The sequence below is a fragment of the Saccostrea echinata genome, unplaced genomic scaffold (genome assembly GCF_033153115.1).
Source record: "Saccostrea echinata isolate AGI-Se365-2 ecotype Australia unplaced genomic scaffold, CSIRO_AGI_Sech_v1 ptg000014l, whole genome shotgun sequence".
Lineage (NCBI taxonomy): Eukaryota > Metazoa > Mollusca > Bivalvia > Ostreida > Ostreidae > Saccostrea > Saccostrea echinata.
This window is the reverse complement of record NW_026889763.1, coordinates 5,689,675-5,709,739: the sequence shown is the minus strand read 5'-3', so window position 1 is coordinate 5,709,739 and position 20,065 is coordinate 5,689,675. Positions and strand designations below refer to the sequence as shown.

The following is a 20,065-nucleotide window of genomic DNA, read 5'->3' as shown; positions in this document are numbered from 1 at the left end:
CTTTGACCCTGAAGAAATATTCAAGGTCAAAGGTGAAGGGTCACATTGCATTTGACTCCATGCTTCTACGACTTTTAGTTTTAAAGTTATAAGGTTTAATAGTTATCACAAAGACGTTAAGGGGTGATAACTCATATAAGGGGTCATCGGATACTTTCGCACTGAATAGATTGAAGTTGTGTCTAAAGACCCTGAAGACATTAGTGAAGGTTTTGTGTCTCTACGGTTTACGGTTTCGGAGGAGTAGCGATAACAAAGTTTTCAGTAAAAGGGGCAATAACTTTTAAAGGGGTAAATCTTGGGGAACAAGTATGAAATCTTTGAAATAGTTTTAAGAGGACATATTAATGATGCAAAGATATTTAGTATATGTTGAAAGACAAAAGAGATATAAAAAGAGCTTTATTTCTCATATTTTGAATGACCTTGACCTTTGACCTTTGCATATATTTTAAGGTCATAGGTCAATGAATCTTATGCAGTTGGTTCCATGTCTCTACGACTTATTGTTTTAAAAATTTTAAATTATTTCTAAAAATCAAAAACTTTCAGGGGCAATAACTCCTTGAAGGGGTCGACGAATACTTTCACAATGAATAGATTGAAGAGTCCCCTAAATTAGTCGAGGACATTGGTGAAGGTTTCGTATCTCTACGGTTTACGGTTTCAAAGGAGTAGCGATAACAAGCTTTTAATGTAATGTAACTCCTCAAGGGGTCAAAGTTCATATACGCAGGGTCAACTGCAAAAATCTTTTACGGAGTACATTCTCATGAACTATAAATCTTTTCGATAAATCTTGAAACTCAAAATCTTGCGGCGGAAAAATAAGAAGAAGAATAATAAGAAACAGGAGAAAACCAATAGGTCTTTCCACAGAAAGGTGGAAAGACCTAATAATAATAATAATAATAATAAACATAAGCATTTCAAGAGGTCTTTCCACAGAAAGGTGGAAAGACCTAATAAACAGAAGAAAATCAATAGGTCTTTCCACAGAAAGGTGGAAAGACCTAATAATAATAAACAGAAGAAAATCAATAGGTCTTTCCACAGAAAGGTGGAAAGACCTAATAATAAACAGAAGAAAATCAATAGGTCTTTCCACAGAAAGGTGGAAAGACCTAATTACTGGAACATTTTACAAATTCATATTTTTCTGTTCTATAAATTGTATATTTGATAAAAGGGGAAATTAAGGTAAAAGGTATATCTAAATGTATATTGTTTGAGGAGTTTTAAAAAAAGTTGAGTAACCAAAATATTCGGCAATCTTTGACAGTACATGAAAACAAAAACTGAAAGTGTAGGTCAGCCTAAATTACAACTTAATTTTTAACAGAAAACACCATTACTGAAAAAGCGGGAGGGTTGCAGCCACCCTCCCCATACTACGCGTGCCTGCTTTTTTTTTTTCTAAACTCGGGCACTTCTTATCCAGTTTCACAATTCAAAATTCTTACTTATAAATTTCTAACTCATCAAACCCTTTTACGGAAAAAAGTCTGCATACTCGCTGGATTTTTAATACCTTTCTATTTACCTACATAATAATTGAAAATTTCGCGGTTTTTCGCATATCATATATGTACATAATTAGATATTATATCGTACACGTACAAAATAATTATTCTTTTATCTCTTTATGACCAAAACACTTGCCACTTTTTTCAAGTTGTGTACAGACTAAGAACTTACGCCTACTCATGAGCAGGCGTAGATTTAAGCTTAACTTTAGTCTCGACTAAGTCTGCGCCTTTTTGTGAAACGCTTCTTAGTCTGATTTTTTGGGTTTATTCACTGACTTAGTCCGGACTAAGCTTACGCCCGGTCGTAGGCCTTTTTGAAAAACGAGCTCCAGTTGTTTTGGCAGATTCACCTTGATACGATACAGGTAAGTCAAGGTCAATCAGCCGAGACGGACCGTTACAGGTATGTAATAGGAGTAAACTTTAGAACACCATTTTTATTAGTGGTTCTAGAATATTTTTGTACACTCTCCTATAATTTCATGTTTATTATTTCCCAGGTTCTTATTTTGATTTGAGATTCTGCTTGGTCTTATTTCCGAACTTATTTGTACCTTAATTCAAAACCTCATGTCAGTCGCAATGAAAACACCAGTTCCAATAAACAACAAAATTTATTAACCTTTGTATAGACAAAAAAAAATATAGTATAAAAAATAACAACTGTAAATTCCTGCCTTGTAAAAAAAATCCCAACAACCGTATAAAAATCCCCCCCCCCCCAACCTAGCATACGGAAACGCTGGCTCAACCTAGCCGGGGGAAAATGCCTAGGGTAATTTAGAAAAAAACCCTTATTTATTTAAGAATACCTTAAAACCTATCTACTAGCTTTTAAAATTATGGCCTAATAAATTTAACAGGAGCGATAGACGACGACAATTTAGTCAAAATGCCTAATATCTTAACATAATTTCTAAGGGTGCAACCTGTTAAATACCTAATAAACCTTTATTAAAGTGAGAGAACTTACAGCAAGTTAATGCTTTCCAAGATTCCCCACGTGTCTAACAGTTACACGGGTTTATATACTCTTTGGAAACAATAGAATCTTTAACTTGAAATCTAGTGAATACACCCCAAGGGTATGAACTTTGACTGAAATTAGTAACACCCAAAAGGTTAACTTCCGTATTGATAGCCAATGAGAATTTAGATCATCAAACATAAACATTTACCCGTAAGATTTGATGGAAGCAACACGTGCTATTATCTGAGAAGGTTTGTAATGAAATATAACCAAAATGATATGGGGAATAAGGCAGTATACCAATATATGCATGAAAATATTAATAACGACATTACATTGAAAATACAAGGCATAAATGCATATAACAAAATTCATTCCTGCTACAGGTAGACTGCGTTCCAGATATAACGCGAGAGGCTCAAGAAGGGGAGTTAGATTTGCATGTCTTTACTTCTCTGTCTTGTTTTTGAACGCCGGAGCAGAGTTTTGTGAGTCTGGATATCTCTTGTTGGAATTGGTTGCATTTAACTTCATACTCCGTAAAGTTCAGACCCTGAAGAGATTTTAGCTGTGTATTTGCAAGTTTACGAAAAGTCTCAAATCCAGTTGCGTGAGACTCTAGGTCGCTTTTTAATTTTTCATTTTCCGCCCTCAGAGTCAAATTTTTGGACTTGAGATCACTAACTGATTTTTGTAGCGATTCAATTGTTTTAGCCTGAGTTGATTGTGTATTTTCCAGCTGAGTAACCCTTTGTAGCAGAGCTTAAATTGATGACCTTAGTTCCACTGCAGAGCTTTTAGGAAAATCGGCAGCTTTGACTTTAGACCTATCGAAAACTTCCCCGAGACAAGAGTCGTCACCATTACAGAACATGTTAAGTGCAAAACAGTCTTTTGCATATCTGTTGACACTTGGGTTGTTCTTAGTTTTTTTACGCAATGTGAGATTCCCTGTGGGACACTCCTCAATAGCCTTGGCTTTGGAGCACAGATATGTTCTATAATCAATGATGAAATGTTCATCGCAATTTGTAAATTCTAACAGTTTTTCTACATATTGTTCTTTTGGTAGGTTTTGTAAATTTGAGTCCAATGATGTAAAATCAACATTTGGGTCAAAAGTATTGGAAGTACGATAACCATCTGAGTGAGTGAGTAGATCACTGCGACTCTGTGAACCCTGTGAACTGTGCACTTCAGTTTGTGATGAGAGGGATTGATCATATTGGGGTGGTGCATGACAGAATTACGAGTTGTGATTGACGACAAAGAAGCACTCACCGGACATAGTTCTATATAGGTCGGCATTAGCTGCTCATTTCCCAAAATCTGTTCCGTGAGATGGAGTGAACTACCCTCCGCCATTACCGGAAGTAACGTTTATGGCTATTGTTATTATTGCGCACAGCGGATCATACCACGTAACAATTGATCAATCGTTGAATGAATAGCAACGTTTACTGGACATCTACATGTTAACATTTTACACGTGGTTCAAGTCAATCTACGACCATATATCAAATCGAATGCAAAAACCAATTGAAAAGAAATATATTGTTTTTATGAAAAGCAAAACAAAGATTAGAAACTAAGAAAGATGTCATGGGCATTTGTAATTTGTTGATACGTTGTTAACTTGAAATTGTACATAATAAAATGTAGTCTATGCCATATTCAGCGCTTCAAGGATAAGGAGAATGAGCAGCATCGCTAAATGGACAACAAAGGTATTTTTTGTACATTATAATACCCGTGAACACGTGTTTTGGCCAGGGAATCCTCCTGACAGTTGTATTCACCGATAGTACAGCAAAGGAATACAGACGCAAATCACCTCACAGTATGACTTTGAGAAACCTACTAGAGAATTTCTCGTTTATTCAACAAATGAATTGTTTGTAGTTGTTAGATAATAGAATAAAAATGGACATATTGCTTTTTATCTACGATCGAAATGCTTGGAAAAAATGTTCATTGTGCCTTTCCGATCGCCTGTAGATTTGTTTTTTTTCCTTAGCATAAAATTCCTGTAGTATCTGTAGTAACCCATAATATAATTCATTCAGCTGATTTGTCAGCTAAAGTCATGTTGGTACCTCATTTGCTAATCTGACGCCAAAATATAGTTCCAGTTACCATGCAAGTATGTTTGTCCAAAAAGAATTTTTTTCAATACATAAATGCAGAAAATAATGTCATAAAGAATATATACTTATTGAAGTTTGAATGAATCCAAGAGAGACACTGGAGTACATTTCTACTGATATTATACAGTGGTGAAACTGAAACGCAACATAACTTTTCTGTTTACCATGTATCCACGTGCTAGTCACTTCCTAGCCACATTTCCGTGAATAATTTGCCTTATCTCGCTGTAGTCTCGCTAATTCTCGTCAGAGCTACTGCAAACTCCTCGGGTATTGTAGTTTGTAGAATACCGAAAAATAAAAGGTTCACAACACATTAGTAGGGGTGAACGTGACGGTTTAAAGAGCCCATGATTTGCAATATCCATTATCACATATCCGAGCCTGCATTCTGGTGTCAAAGAATCCAAATATGGACTTTCCTTGACTTTTCAAAACTTTCAAATGGACATAGCAAAGTGTGGTGCGAATGTAATGAAGACCTAACTGTTTATTTACATGAGGTAGTAGTGAATCAAAGGAGACATCGTGTATAAAAGGTTTATTGTAAGACCAATGTCCATGACTACGCTTACGCTCTGTGAACTGTTAAAAAGCCCCTTCACATTCGAATTGCTACACTGTGGGCTTGAAAGATTCCCAACGCTATCGACATTGTCATTGCTACCATATGGAAAGTCCGTGCCTAGTTTTCTAATCCAGTATTCTTCTCGTTGTCTACGGAAAGGTGTACTCAGTGATGGGCTATTAGAATGATGAGAAATCTTTTCTAGAATTCTAACTTTCATTAACAAAATAGAATGATCAGGTAAATTAAAATGCTTGCATAGAAGCTGCTGGCCCCCGCTGTTAATTTGAAAACTATGTCCCGATATTCGTTTCTAATTAAGTGAACCCTTGGTTTTACCAACATAAATAAGCCCACAAAGGGTACATTGTATTCTGTAGACAACATTAGAAGATTTGCAATTCAGATTTTCCCAAATTTTGTTATAGAAGCTCTGTCCAGTAAGATTACTAGAAAACGAAGACCTAGTAATCAAAATATCACAGGTTTTACAGTTTTTGACAGAAAATTTTGTAATAGAACACACGATGAAAAGTTTACAGAAGGACAGACGATGGACAACGAGTGATCAGAAAAGCTCACTTGAGCTTTCGATCAGCTCAGTTGAGCTAAAAACAGCACTTACTTCAGCACCTATCTTACAGTACCAAGATCTGAGCTTACCTTTTGCATTGGGCACAGACGCTAGTGCGTTCACCATGGGTGGAGTTTTATCCCAGGTGGAGGATAGCATAGAGAGACCTTGTGCGTATTTTAGCAAGGCGTTCAGTAAACCAGCAAAGAACTTCTGAGTAACCAGACATGAACACTTGCCGTTGTGAGTTCAAAAGAGAACTTTCACCATTACTTTCATGGAAAAAGCTTTTAATTAAGAACTTATCAAGGGGCATTAACATAGCTCTTAAAACTTAAAAAATCCAGAGGGACAAGTAGCCCGTTGATTTGAGGTTCTACAGACTTATGACTTAAAATTACATATTGACCAGGAAAACAATATGGTAATAGTGATGGACTAAGCCGTCGACCATGTGCACCTTGTAACTGCTGTGATAAGAAGGAGACTAATCAACAAAGAATAGGACAATAATCATATACTAATGTTAACAGAAGACCAAACCAAAACATAAAATTGGTACAATGACAAGGACACAAGAAGACCTACAAAGGGAGCAGAATGCAGATCCAATACTAGCCAAAATAACTTAGTGGAAGACAGAGGACAACTGACCAACGTGGCAGATGATAGCAAAGGAACTAACAGAGCTTAAGACGGATTGGTCACAATGGAACCGACTGATGTTACGAAATGAGTGCTCGTCAGAACATGGGAAGAAAATGAACAAACCTATTACCAGATAATGGTACCAAAAGCACGTATAAAAGAGATACGTACTGTTGGTACATAACAATCATACATTTGGGCATTTCCGAAAACTACCATGAAAATAAGAGAAAGGTACCGGTTCTACTGGGCATCTTATAAAGACGATGTTGTGTGAAGCAAGGACAAATCCATCAAGGGCAGCCAGAGGAAAACTGGGTCAGAATTCAGTTGAGGAACCACTGGAACGAGTTGAGAGCTTATCAAAAAATATATTTTACTAGAAAAAGACATGGATGGTAACCTAACATCAAAACTTTATGATAAACGTGATGAATTCAACTTTTCTATCGTCAACTTCCTTTATTTATGTAGTAATATACCATTGTCACCTGCATATGGAGTTTATGTCTCCCATTTGATTCGATACGCAAGAGCAGGCTCTACGTTCGAACAATTTCTAAAACATTGCAAGATATTGACAAATAAGTTGATGAAACAAGAATATCAATAGTCTTGTTTAAAGTCAATATTTCGCAATTCTATGGTTGATACAATTTATTATTAAGTCGAATGTCCACTGACGTTGTTCATACAAATTGTTAGGCCATTATTTTCACTTTGATTGTCTACGGATTTTTCCGTTTACCCGATCATGACAAGGAGCACACGGCTTGTGTGACCGATCGACAGGGAGTGCTTACTCCTCATGGCACCTGATCCCACTTTAATGCTTTTTAAGAGACCCGTGATTGCTCTGGTCCAAAATTTGTATCGTTTCAATGGACTCTTGAGCTTGACTACTGTTTGTTATCTTCATATCTCATATACTTCATGATCTGAATACATAACTTGAAGAAATATAATGCATGACTCGTTAGAATTTCTTGAATGTCACAATAATATCGTTTTGTTAATTAAATGTGAGGCCATAATCACATGGTCTTCTCTGTCATTCCTAGCCATCGAAGGAGGTATGCACCATCCAATTGTATTATGTATAACACTGCCCTAACAAAAATTTACTATAGTTAATTATAGTTTACTATACTTGACTATAGGAAAAATTCTGATACTTTGATTTACTATGAAACTTTAATCTGGAACTTTTTTTTGAGATTTCAAAGCTTAAAATCTCTTAAATTCGATAACAGTGATGTAAAATTTGGAAATGATATTTTAATATACAAATAATAGTTTCATTTAATATAAAAAAATGTGCATATATGAATCGGTGAAAATAAAATATAAAACTCTGAAATCCATAGTAGAAATACTTTGTTTTACTATAGTAGAATTTTTGATTTACAATAGTAAAAACTTTGATACTATAGTATTTTTTCTGTTAGGGTGATGACAATTATTCTTTAATATGTCTACAACCTGTATTTAATGGCATAATATCCAAGTATACGTAACACGATAATCAAGACCACCATCGTTCCTACACAACAATAAACAGGGAGATCAATTCCTACACTGTGTAACACGTCACTTCCTGTGATAAGCTCTGTTTCATTTTGGCATTTCTTGAATGTTTGAGAGTTTCCGCACCTAAAAACAAAGGAATTATGGGCATCACTTAAATGAAAATCCTCAATAATTTACATTTCACACAGTTTAATGGATAATAGAGTATAAAGAAAAAGATTTAATGAACTGAGTCTTGTGATTTATTCTTTTACAATTCATGCATTAACTCAAGTGGAATCTGTCTTGAAAATTTTTCCCCTTCTTTAACACTTCATGTTATAAATAAAGCAAAACAAAAAGAATGTAACTCATACCTGGTTCAACATTTACTGAAATTTTGTGTTCAACCTCAATTGTCCCGATTATAATCATATGGGTTAAAACAACTATTGGTATGCCGCAAAATACACGAGCATCACGTATTTTTAATGTAAAAAGTCCATACCTGAATGGTTCTATATCTGCGAATAAAACAGTGAAAATGGCGGCAAAGGGATAATGCAGGAATGAAGTATATTTAGCCCAGGTAAACCATGTGGGGAAAGACGTGGTAAAAAATCCACCTGTAAAATAAAACAGAGGACATCAAAGAATACAAAGTTTTAACAAATGCTATCTCAGAGCTGGAAGAATTTTCTGGTTAAATGAAAAAAATGATTCTTGTATTCAGGACCTTACACAACACACTGAAGAGTTTGAAATCTCAATTCCTTTAACCGAAATATATTGAGATAACGAACAGTATTCAAGCTCAAAAGTCCATTAAACAATACAAAATAGGAGCAGAGCAAACACGGACCTCCAAACATCAGAGGTGGGATCAGGTGCCATGGAGGAGTGAGCATCCCCTGCCGACCGGTCACACCCGCCGTGTGCTCCTTGTCATAATCGGCAAATAACGGGAAAATCCGTGGACAATTCAGTGTGTAAATAATGGCCTAACAATTAGTATGAAAAACGTCAGTCAGCATTTGACTCAATGATAAATTGTAATTGCTGACAAGGTCATTGTATCGACCATAGAACTTACGAAATGATGACTTTAAACGAGACAGCTGATATTCCTGTTTCATCAACTTATCTGTCAATAATTTACCTCGTTTTAGAAATTGTACATACGTAGAGCATGCTCTTGCGTATCGAATCCACTGAGAGATATATACCCCGTATGCAGGTGGTGAAAGTATATTGCTGCATAAGAAAGGGAAGTTGACGATTGAAAAGTTAAAGTCATCACGTTTATCATAAAGCTTGGTTGTTAGATTACCATTAACGTCTTTCTCAAGTAAAATATCCAAATATGAAACAGATGTGTCAGACTCTGTGGTATCTTTTATCTCAAGTTCACTAGGATATATCGTATCGACATAAGAATGGAAATAGCCATTGTTAATTGACAATACGTTGTCGATATATCTAAATGTCGAGTTGAAGGCAACAGCAAGTGTTTTCTTCTTTTCACGTACAAGATTTTGGACAAATTCTGCTTCATATGAATACAAAAAAAGGTCTGCTAATAACGGTACCCATGGGAATTCCAATTGATTGTTGGAAGACCTTCTCCAAAAACCACATAGATATTGTCAATCAGAAACTCAAGCATCTTTCTAATGTCAACTTCAGAGTACTTGTGTGTACAATCAGAATGTTTTTTAACAAAATAATTTTGCAAATGACCAATAACAAGGTAAATATATTTACGAGTTCCATTTTTATTGAAAAAGCAGCTGTCAATGATATCAAAAAGCCTGGACTTTAATTTATCGTGGGGAATGGTTGTGTATAAAGTTGAAAAGTCGTAAGTTTTTAAGCTGTTGATTTTGGTAAAATCTTGTGATTTCAAATTTTCCAAAAGTTTCTTGGAATTTTTAAGTATCCACATCTGATTTACACCACTTCTCGAATATATTGTTGCACAGTACTCTTGAAGTTTCTCCTTCACCACTGTTAATATCTTAGTGAGGAGTAAAGATAGAGGCTTGGTTGAACATTTACTGGAACCCGCTATGTATCTTTGTTTGTAAGGATTTTTATGAAGTTTCGGAATCCAATATAAATATGGTAATTCAAATTCATTTTGGTTGTTTGGAATATTAAAAAAATATTCAAAACTGACATATGATTTTGAAGAATTTCTTCCTTAGAAAGGGAACTATGAGTATAAGTTGGATTACCACTTGTAGAATTAAATCCAAGTTCCTCTAAAATACATTTAATATAATGAACCTTACAAACAAAGACAATGTTGTTACCTGCTTTGTCAGCAGGGACCAGTACGAACTGATCATGTAATCTATCTAATTCTTTTTTCACTTCTGGTTTATTGAATACAGAAGGATAGATGGTCTTCATATTGCCTCTCAATCTTTTGATGCGCGATTTTAACATACATCTGATACATTTAATCCATTCTGACAAAGTGTCAAGGTCTTCTTTTTCATGTCTGGCCCATCGTCTGGCGTAGTCCTCTACAGAATCCACAATATTTATGAAATTCCGACGCCAGCTGAAGGATCTGGGTTCCCTAAATTTAGGACCTTTTAAAATAAGTGATCTAAGGTCCTCAATTTTCTCAAAGTCAAAAACACGTTTTTCATTTAGTGTAACGAGGGTCTTTAAGTCCATCCATTTCATATCCATTAAAGGGCCTCCCATCAAATATAATTTAAATAAGAATGCAGTCCTGGATGTATTGTACAAAAACGTTTGGTCTTGACTGATTAAATGTCGTTTAATGATCTAACAAGAATTTTTTTTTCTCCTGAAGAAGTTGAAATCATGAATTTTAGCCAGGTCAAAGTTGAAATCATGACCTCAACATATGTCTTACCTAATAAGAGGAATGCGATCATCACTGTGTTAGCAGTTATTATACTGTACTTTAATCTGTGGACACAGGCTCCAATGATGTACGCTATGCTCTGTAAATAAAACAGTATTTAATGATAAAATACTTTGTGAAAAGAATTTTTCCTTTTTTCTAACCTATTTTGATCAAGATTGTTCCCGTTTATTGCTTCTTTTTAGCCCAATCCTTAATTGATCCATGATTCAGGATTTATGATTTTGAACTTATCTAAATCAGTCTAAAGTGAAGATGGTAAAACATTTATTGGAAATGCAGTGTCTTGCTGTTCATAAGAACATCTTCTGTTAAATCTATACAAATTGAAAATCACAGACACCCAGAACACATCCAATTTTACATCCTAACCCATCCCTACTAATAGACTTTAGCAGACTTCGGTCAACTATGTTTAAAGATGCTTACAAATTGATTTTAAGGACAAGAGAGGCTAAGACGCCCTTTTTGGCCCCTTGTTTGGGGTGTCTCTAAGAACGATGCTACAGGTCATCCCTGTAAAAAAGAGTACTATTCCTAAGCTATAGGATACACAAAGGTCATAGGAAGGTCACAAAATATGATAATTTTCAAATGTTCTCATTTTATTCAAATTTTCATCAAATTTAAACGCATTTTGTTTTAGAAAACACAGAGCACAAGCTAGCCCATCATCCACATTTATATATTTTATTCACTTGTATCAGATGCACCTTGTATATAAATGCAGGCTTAGGCAATATGTTTCCAAGATGAAAAGTATCTCAAATTTGACAAAATTCCATCAGAATTGAGGGATTTGGTAAATTGCCCTACTTTGTCACCCTCGACTGAACTTCGTGTACGCTTTGAATCAAAATTAGTCCTTGTTTGAAAATAATCATAATTTAAAGTTTTTAATTGCAAACTATTACAATCTTAACTATGTTTTAATTTTTATATAAATAATGGGCACAATTTGACTGTTATCATACCTTGTCCTTAAGCCTTCAAGTATCCAAGATATGTTGAAAATTCAATATTTCAAAGTCTCGATTTCTTACCTGAATGGTAAAACAATTCAGAAGATTTATTCCTATATAAATGGCAAACTGCACCGGTCCCCCCATCCCTGCCAACCAGTACATGGCCGAAAGCTGAACAATGGGCACCACAATCATCATAGGAAGTTCACTGACCATCTTAGCCGTGTAATAGGCAGATAGGCGGTAGGCACCTGCTCTTCTCTCTTTCTTCACAACCTCTCGTTCTCCAACAACTGTAAAATGTAAATGTATAATATAAATATGAAGATAAGGAACAGTATTCAGGCCCAAAAGTCAATTCAAATAATACGGTTCAGGAGTATAGCAACCACGGACCTCTAAAACATCAGAGGTGGGATCAGGTGCCATATATATATTCATGATATTATATTTACAGAAGTAATTTGGAGATGAGATCAAAAGAAGTTCTAATTTCGAAAGTCCTAATCTAAATATGTGTCATAAGAAGTTCATATATGACATATTGAGGTAATGTTTATATTAAGCATTTTTGAAAACAAATTGGTTTTATTTTATTTTAGTTTTGTAGTAAAGGGTCTTTTATTGCCTCCCTTTTACAATAAAAAAATCATCAAAAAATATATTTGCAATGAGTTCAGTAAAATTTAATTAGATAATCCTTGGTATATAATATAGGATACATGTATGTGTTTAGTTTGCGCTCTGAAATACATGACAAATAAATGAGAGAAATAAAAGAACAGTGAATTTTAATGACTGTTCAAAGCAGAAGCAAAAAATACAACTTACAACTGGTAACAGCATCATTCACCATTGTAAATCCCCAATATACCAGAGGAAAGTATACCTGTCAAAAATTTGTATGGTTTTTAAAAAAAACAATTTTTTTTGGATCTGAAGTCAAAAAAGGAAACTTTTAAATTTCTCACCGCTCCCATCCTGTCTCTAAGTGTGTCGTTAGAACTTGGTATCTGATAATATATAACACAAAAAATAATGCCAACAATCAGAGCTTGACCAAGGATACATTCGTCAAATATTCTCCATCTTGATTGTTTGGCATTTCGCCAAGACAACATGCGGAATTGTGTCCAAAATGAGGCTGCCCACTTTCTGTTGATTGAACGTTCTAAATTGCTTGTTGAAACGTGTTCAAGAGATGAAACATCAAGCACAATCTCTGTAGGATCTGATATGAAAAAAAAAGGAAAAAAGCGATGTTCTTAAAAATATACGTTCAAATAATTAATAGATTTAAAAGTTTAATTATTTAATAAACATGTATACTCTGTCAAATATTCACCCGTTTTGTGGTATACAAGAGGAATGACATGACCATTAGATGCTGGTTCAGTGATATGTCTGTCTGTGAGTGATGGTGCTATTTTTGATGTGACATAATCATTAATGGCCGACCCCTTGCTATTGCAGAGTTCTGCATTTTCGACCTTCACCCTAAAATTTCTGAAAATAATTTTCAGATTTAAAGGTGTATTAATTAAAATCACAAAATTGTTATATACATGTATACATATAATTATACATTTTTTCATAAATCATGCATGTATGTGTTGGCAACATTATCTGTAACCTATCTACGAGTGTTGTCCATAAAGTTCGTGGACAATGATGTTTTTGTCAAACTGACTGGTTCTAGATATACTATGTATACCAAAATATTTGTTATGGAAAACCGAGTCAGGATAATGTGGTTTTGGTTGTGTGAACTTAATATTTTTGTAAAAATCGCGGTTTTAATGGTCGCAGATAGTACGCAGGACCTAGGGTTAAAAAGTCATAAACTCTGATATAAAGTTTTCTGAGTAAAATAATTATTTCCTTCAAAACCAGCCAAAATCTATATAAAATTTTACATATCTCAAATACAGCGGTTGCCATTTTCTGATAACTTTGTAATCGCTTATTGGACAGTTAGTGAAAATATTAAGAAAAAGTCACAAGAAATATGTTTCAAAAATTGACAGTAAAAGCGACGTCAGCCATGCGGACGGAACAGCATTCAATTGTGATTTTTTTTAATATCGTGAAAACGACGTCGATGTGAGCTAATTATTTAAACAACTGGAAATTATTGGAATATATTTAGTTCATTGATTTGAAATTGGTATGACGCTCGTACATTATCGAATATATTTTCGAATTTTAAAAATTTACTCGTAAGGTCTATATATAAATATTATTATACTCACTTAGCAGTTTGGCATAATAAAGAAAAAAAATAGCGTGTGTCCACGAGTATGTGATAAAAATTCAATATCCCTATTTTTGACGTAATTATATGAAACTAGCTTAACGTCCGACTGGGCTGTGCGGCATGCATATATAATCTATTTTCACCTATAACTTTCGTAAAATAGTTTGAATTGTTTTGATTTTTATACATTTACTATTTTATGGTCTATATGAAAATAATATCGTACAAACTTGGCAGTGGTCATTATTAAGAAAATTATAGCATTTGTCTACGAACTTTATGGACAGCCCTCCTATCATGACTGTCTTTGCCATTTTCCATGTTGTTTGTGACTGATCATAAGTGCTCATGTAGAATTTTTGAAATTTTAAAAGTTTGAGACTGACAAGGTAATGGGCACTCCTAATTTTATATTCATGAATTGGCCATTGACGCACAGACAGACACATACATATCAGGCCAAGTTTCCTAAAAACAATCTCTTAGCAAATTTGTTTTGAAGGCTAAATACACATAAAATATAAATTAAATTTTAAACTGCATGTCGAATTGTTGAGAAGAGAACTAAATATATCACTATTTGCTTGTCTAAGGTGTACTTTTGATTCTAAGTTTTTTTTCGACATTGTACTCACTTAGCTTTCTCCGATGCTTCAAGAATTTTATTTACGACTTCCGTATTTGTGGTCAACAGCTCCACTAAAAATGATTACGAAAAATTTTTCTTCATTACACTTAATAACTAATTATTAATTCCAAAATAAATTCAGACGAGTTTTATTAATCTCAGAATTGAAAAAAAGTCTTTTGCAATAAATATAAAGAAATGAAGATGGGATATCTTTTTATTTATTAAACTCATGCTTACAAATAATATCAGATGGGTTGTAATGATCAGGGAAGTTTAAGCCCAGTCCACTGAAATACTGGAGTGCTTTGTTGGCATCGCCAAAGTACGCTTCCTACAGTGAATAGGACTTCTAAATAATATGACTATAAGATGTATAAACAGATTGAGCACAAATATTTGATATACCTTAAAAATTGCTTCCTACATAAACCTTTACTCAAAAGAAGTCTAACATTTCCAATATTTTACAGAGCGCTCAAGAAAAAAAAAATGATGTTTGACTTCTTAATGAGAAGTTGGACCGCTACGACGTTTATTAGACCATTTCCTTTTTTCTCAGCGCAGGCTAAGAACAGCTGTTTCTATTTGCATTCGTTGGTGTTCGTAACGGAATGACCGAATTAATTTTCCAGTGTGCGTTTACACACGAAATTTACAAAATGTTGTCATCTTTATCAAGAAACATGCATGCCAATGTAAGATACGTCATAATAAAAGTAAAAGGTATAAAAAAAAAACCCCAGTATTTGTCTTGGTACTTGGGCAGAATGCGCTATGTAGCACCCTCGTACCAAACTGTTGCTTTTGGGAAATATTTTGGTTCTTGGATCCTACAAAACGAATGTTGCTCTAGAATCCAGTCAATATAAATATTTTTCTTGAAACAACGTTCTTTAAAATATTTGAAAAAAATGTACAATTTATATAGCCCATGTTTTAAAAGTAAAAAAAAAAAAAAATGACAACTCTCTATTAAAAACAAAGAATGTATGTGAACTCACGTGTCCGTTAACAAGCAATAGTAGAGACGAAAAAATGTGAAAAATCTGACTGGAAGGCTGATGGATAGTAGTCAGTATAGTCTTGTTATACTGAAAAGCAAAGTCCCATAGTTCCTGCATTAACACATGCGCAGTGCTAGAGTCCAGACCGGAAGTAGGTTCCTAGAAGAAACAAAGCCATGTTTGCTAATGGTATACAAAATCGTGTATTTTTTCCAAAAAATATCTATAAGTGAGGACACCCTGTTGAAAACCTCTTATTTTCCTGATCTTTATTTAAACTACATACAAATTTATTTTTATTTCCTAAAATAAGTACAGTAAACAAGGTTGTATCCCAATTAATCACATCGATCAAAGTAGGGATACAGAATTACAAGCACACTTACGTCTATCAACATAATGTTGGGATCTGTAAGGAGTTCACATGCAATGTTCGCACGCTTCTTCTCTCCTCCGCTTAGTCCAGGGTGCATGAAATCTCCAATCACTAAATCAGATATATAATTATTACATAAAAGACACGGATCACTTCCATTTGAAAAAAGTAACTAAACCCTTTTTTTTCACGGGCTAATGTGGAAATAATTGTTCATTTGTTTTGTATAATTTATACACGTTGCATTTAGATTGAAGTGCCAACTCCTTGACACTTGAAATTCTGACTGATTTTGTCACAACGTATAAATGCAGGAAACTGAAATAATTACGTTTGAGCTAAACATAAGTGTAGGAAGGTTTAAATCATAATTTATTTCATTAAATTTGCATTCGAGCTATAAAAACACTCAATAATAAAAACCTTCTAAAAATAATCAAGCAAACAGATATATCAGAAAACACAGAATCATGAGAAGAAAAAATTTGGGGGAAAATGAACGAAAAAAGTCATATATAGAATAGTACAGGTACTATGGCGTAGAATGAATTTAACGTTACTTCTGAAAACCAATAGAATTGTTTGACTAAAGAATACTGTTCCCTTACCAGTGTCCAAACATTTGCGCAGGTGAAGTGCATCTACGATTTCATCAATTCGCGCCATCTTCTCGGCTTTCGTCACGCTATCAGGAAGTCGTATCATGGCCGTAAACTAAAATTTAAAAATCTTTTTTGATTGCATTATATATATACAATGTATATATATATATATATATATATATATATATATATATATATATATATATATATATATATATATATATATATATATATATATATATATATATATATATATATATATATATATATATTCCGAGCGCAAAGTATGAGTTAGAATATTAAAAAATACTGTCTCACGAGTGAAATATATTCAACTACAGAACGCTGAATTGCCCATTTATTACAATTTCCTTGTTTTTTTCCTTCTGCCTCTATCGAATATTAGCTGTATTTGTAACAAAATGGCGTAGACTGTGACGCCATAGATGGGCTATTGTGAGACGTCATAAGCAATAATGAGACGGAAAATTACCGTAAACTTGGATTTAAACAACAATTTGGCTGCTCTAGTCAGTGTCAGGGTGCACGATTATTCACTCTTGCTATCTATAGAGAGTATTTTCTTTACCACTGTTCATGGAGGGAAGAAAAATGTGTTATTTTCACAGTAAGAATATAACTCCTATTTTCACTGTAAAAATAACTTTTGAAATATTACTTTTATTCAACGGATGAATTACAGTATTTCATTGTTGAAAATTTAATAATATACAATTGTGGACTTCAGTGTAGGTCGATATGTGGTTATAAGGACCCATGTCAAGTGATATTGACCGAAGACACAGAACTTGCGAGACCGCTATCATTTTCTGTGTCTGAGGTCAATATCACTTGACTTGGGTCCTGATAACCACATAGTAACAGTTCCCTGAAGTCTTTAATAGTCATATTATATAAAAATTCAAAGTGAATATAATCTGACACAGTCCTAACTGAACAGACTTTGCTGACATTACGTCACAAAGGTAAAGACATGCTTCTTCTATTATGACGTCACGTTCTACGTAACTTTGGTGTAGCCGAACAATGAGTCGTACGATATTATATTCCGCGGACTCGCTTTTGCGTCTATATCACAAAAGGATGAATATTACGTGACATCCTTTCAGCCAATGTAAATTACGAAAATAATCTTATATAATATAATGCAACATACAAAATTGTGATGTTGTGGGTTGTGCCAAATTTATTCATTGATTAAATATGCATAAATTTATCTTTTTTCTTGCTTGATTATAGAAAGAATACAAGGCGAGAAAAAAATCGGCCATCTTGCGTTCATAGTGAATTCACCGCTCCTTCACCCGTTCAATTTGCGCTCATATTTCGCTCCTTCATCAAGCTCTGTTCTGCGTTCACTCACCGTTAGTTGATCTGCGTTCGTTTGGCGTTCGCCCACCTTTCACGCATCGTTTATAATTACTCACTCTTTATGTAGGGATTAGTACGTTTCAAGAACTGTATGATTTATTAGATATAATGCTTACATAGAGAGTTTCCCTTAGCGTGAGTCTTGATAGAAATATGTCACTCTGTAGAACATATGCCAATTTCCGGCGCTGAAGCTTTGTGAAGGGGTTCCCATTGAGAGTTATCGTTCCTGATGTTAGAGTAAGATTTCCCGCCAAAATGTTAAGAAGAGAAGTTTTTCCAGATCCTGTAATACAAATTCTGTCAAATTGAGAACTAGACAAGACATATTTTGATTCCTTTGCTTTTGAACATTTTACTTCTAATGAAACAAGAATTTTAAATAAAATCAATAAGGCCCTAAACTAACGAAATGACCAATGATGTAAATCAAAAAAAAAAAAAAAAAAAAAAAAAAAAAAATGAAATTGATATTTCGCGTATGTTTTTTTGAAATCATTTTTGATAACAAGTATCGCTTTTTCAAAAAAGCTTTGCCCTCTATGGCAACAACTTTAAACATTAAATTGACATGTACGCCTATCAGACCGTATTATTCTTGAGTACTGTAGTTCTTGGCTTTGTACATCTTCAACAGGTTTTTAGACTGAGCCCTACTATATAAACGAAGGAGAGAAGAATACACACAAATTTCAATGTTTGCAAGCAAAAAAAAGTACATTCTTTAAACCACGAAAATATAGAAAAACTTAATACATGTAATATTGCTATAAAAAAGTTAAGTGTCAGTTTCTCTTTTGTTCGTTATGTCGATTTTTTTTAAAGATTGATAATCTTTAAAAAAAATGGTAAGTCGTACGAAAATTAGATCACCAGAAAATTATCTCCCTTGCTTTGGACAGCATTTTAACCAATGATATTTTACTTTTTTCACATCATGCATTTCTACCAATCACAGAAGGGATGAAGTGCACAGTCCGAAGACTGTAAAATACTGTATACCGTCTTCCAAGGAAGAGGGTAATACTGTATGTGTACTTAAATAAGCGGGCTTCATATCATATCGACTTTGGCGCGGACAGCAAAGCGCTAATTCACGAATACCGTTAATAAATCATAATTAAATACAATACATGGATGTGTGTAACACTAATTCATGATTATGTCAACCACTCAATACCTAGTGATTGTGCTAAATTTTGAATATGTCAATTTATGTACACGTACAGTAATCATATCGTTTTTTTTCTCATCTATGAGTATATGTAAACATAAACATTTTACTACAATCTTTTGATCATTTCTTTTACCTGTATACTTATTCAGAGCTTGTAGTGTGAACAAACTTTACACAAAAACAAAATACTATATATTTGACATATTTCAGTTCAGATTTTCTTAAGCAAAGAAATTACGTCATTTATCTTTTTTTTACTTTTAGAGATTATAAACAAGATGATAGTAATAATATATTGAAAGTTTACCTGTTGGGCCCATGATGGCCAAAATCTGTCCACTTCTGGCTTTCCCATTAATATTTGTTAGAATAGTCTTTTCTTTTAAGGTCAAACAAATGTCAGTGAAGGTTAAAATGGCGTCGTTAGATCTTGTCTTCATGCTGTTGTGACATAAAAAATAATAATTATAACCTTTCTTATAGGAAAACTCTATGAAAATGAATTCTGAATTGCGAGTTGAGTGCAATTTCCAAGTTCTGAAACTCAAATCTCGTCCTGTTCTATGACGATATATACAAGTTTGCTCCAGTCCGATAGAGTGGAAAGAAATGTTAAATGTTTTCATTGCCTGACACCACGTGCGTCAGGCAGTTTACATAAGGATTAATGTTTCCATGGTCCGAAACTAAGCAATCATTCTTAATGAACTAGATTTTGTGCAAGCTGATTTACATCGGGTTTTGTTACCTGCATAAAAACAAATACAGTTTGCAGAAGAAAGAATCATATTACTGATGCAAAATAATGATG

General features: G+C 33.9%; 1 protein-coding gene across 3 annotated transcripts; it reads right to left on the bottom strand.

Moving 5' to 3' along the window:
* Nucleotides 1–7,883: 7,883 nt before the first annotated feature.
* Nucleotides 7,884–19,735, bottom strand: LOC133187152 (uncharacterized). 3 transcript variants are annotated; one of them, XM_061322512.1, is made up of 15 exons: nt 19,562–19,735; nt 18,194–18,363; nt 16,692–16,797; nt 16,094–16,194; nt 15,705–15,866; nt 14,941–15,034; nt 14,708–14,771; nt 13,161–13,321; nt 12,787–13,046; nt 12,647–12,704; nt 11,894–12,108; nt 10,839–10,929; nt 10,261–10,545; nt 8,454–8,571; nt 7,884–8,089 (listed from the first exon to the last, which is right to left on the bottom strand). In XM_061322512.1, exons 1-15 carry the CDS (start codon nt 19,692–19,694, stop codon nt 7,912–7,914), a joined length of 2,196 nt encoding a protein of 731 aa, XP_061178496.1. In that variant the 5' UTR covers nt 19,695–19,735; the 3' UTR covers nt 7,884–7,911. The 3 variants fall into 3 exon arrangements, with proteins under 3 accessions (XP_061178496.1, XP_061178497.1, XP_061178498.1); XM_061322513.1 differs by having other exon boundaries at nt 10,399–10,545; XM_061322514.1 differs by lacking the exon at nt 10,261–10,545.
* Nucleotides 19,736–20,065: the final 330 nt, after the last annotated feature.

Excerpts from the sequence above, each read along its gene's own strand:
- LOC133187152 (XM_061322512.1), bottom strand. The coding sequence starts at position 19,694 with ATGAAGACAAGATCTAACGACGCCATTTTAACCTTCACTGACATTTGT. Across the intron at positions 8,572-10,260 it reads GGTCCCTGCTGACAAAGCAG|GTGGATTTTTTACCACGTCT; the intron begins GTAACAACATTG and ends TTTATTTTACAG. Across the intron at positions 8,090-8,453 it reads GCAGATATAGAACCATTCAG|GTGCGGAAACTCTCAAACAT; the intron begins GTATGGACTTTT and ends CTTTGTTTTTAG.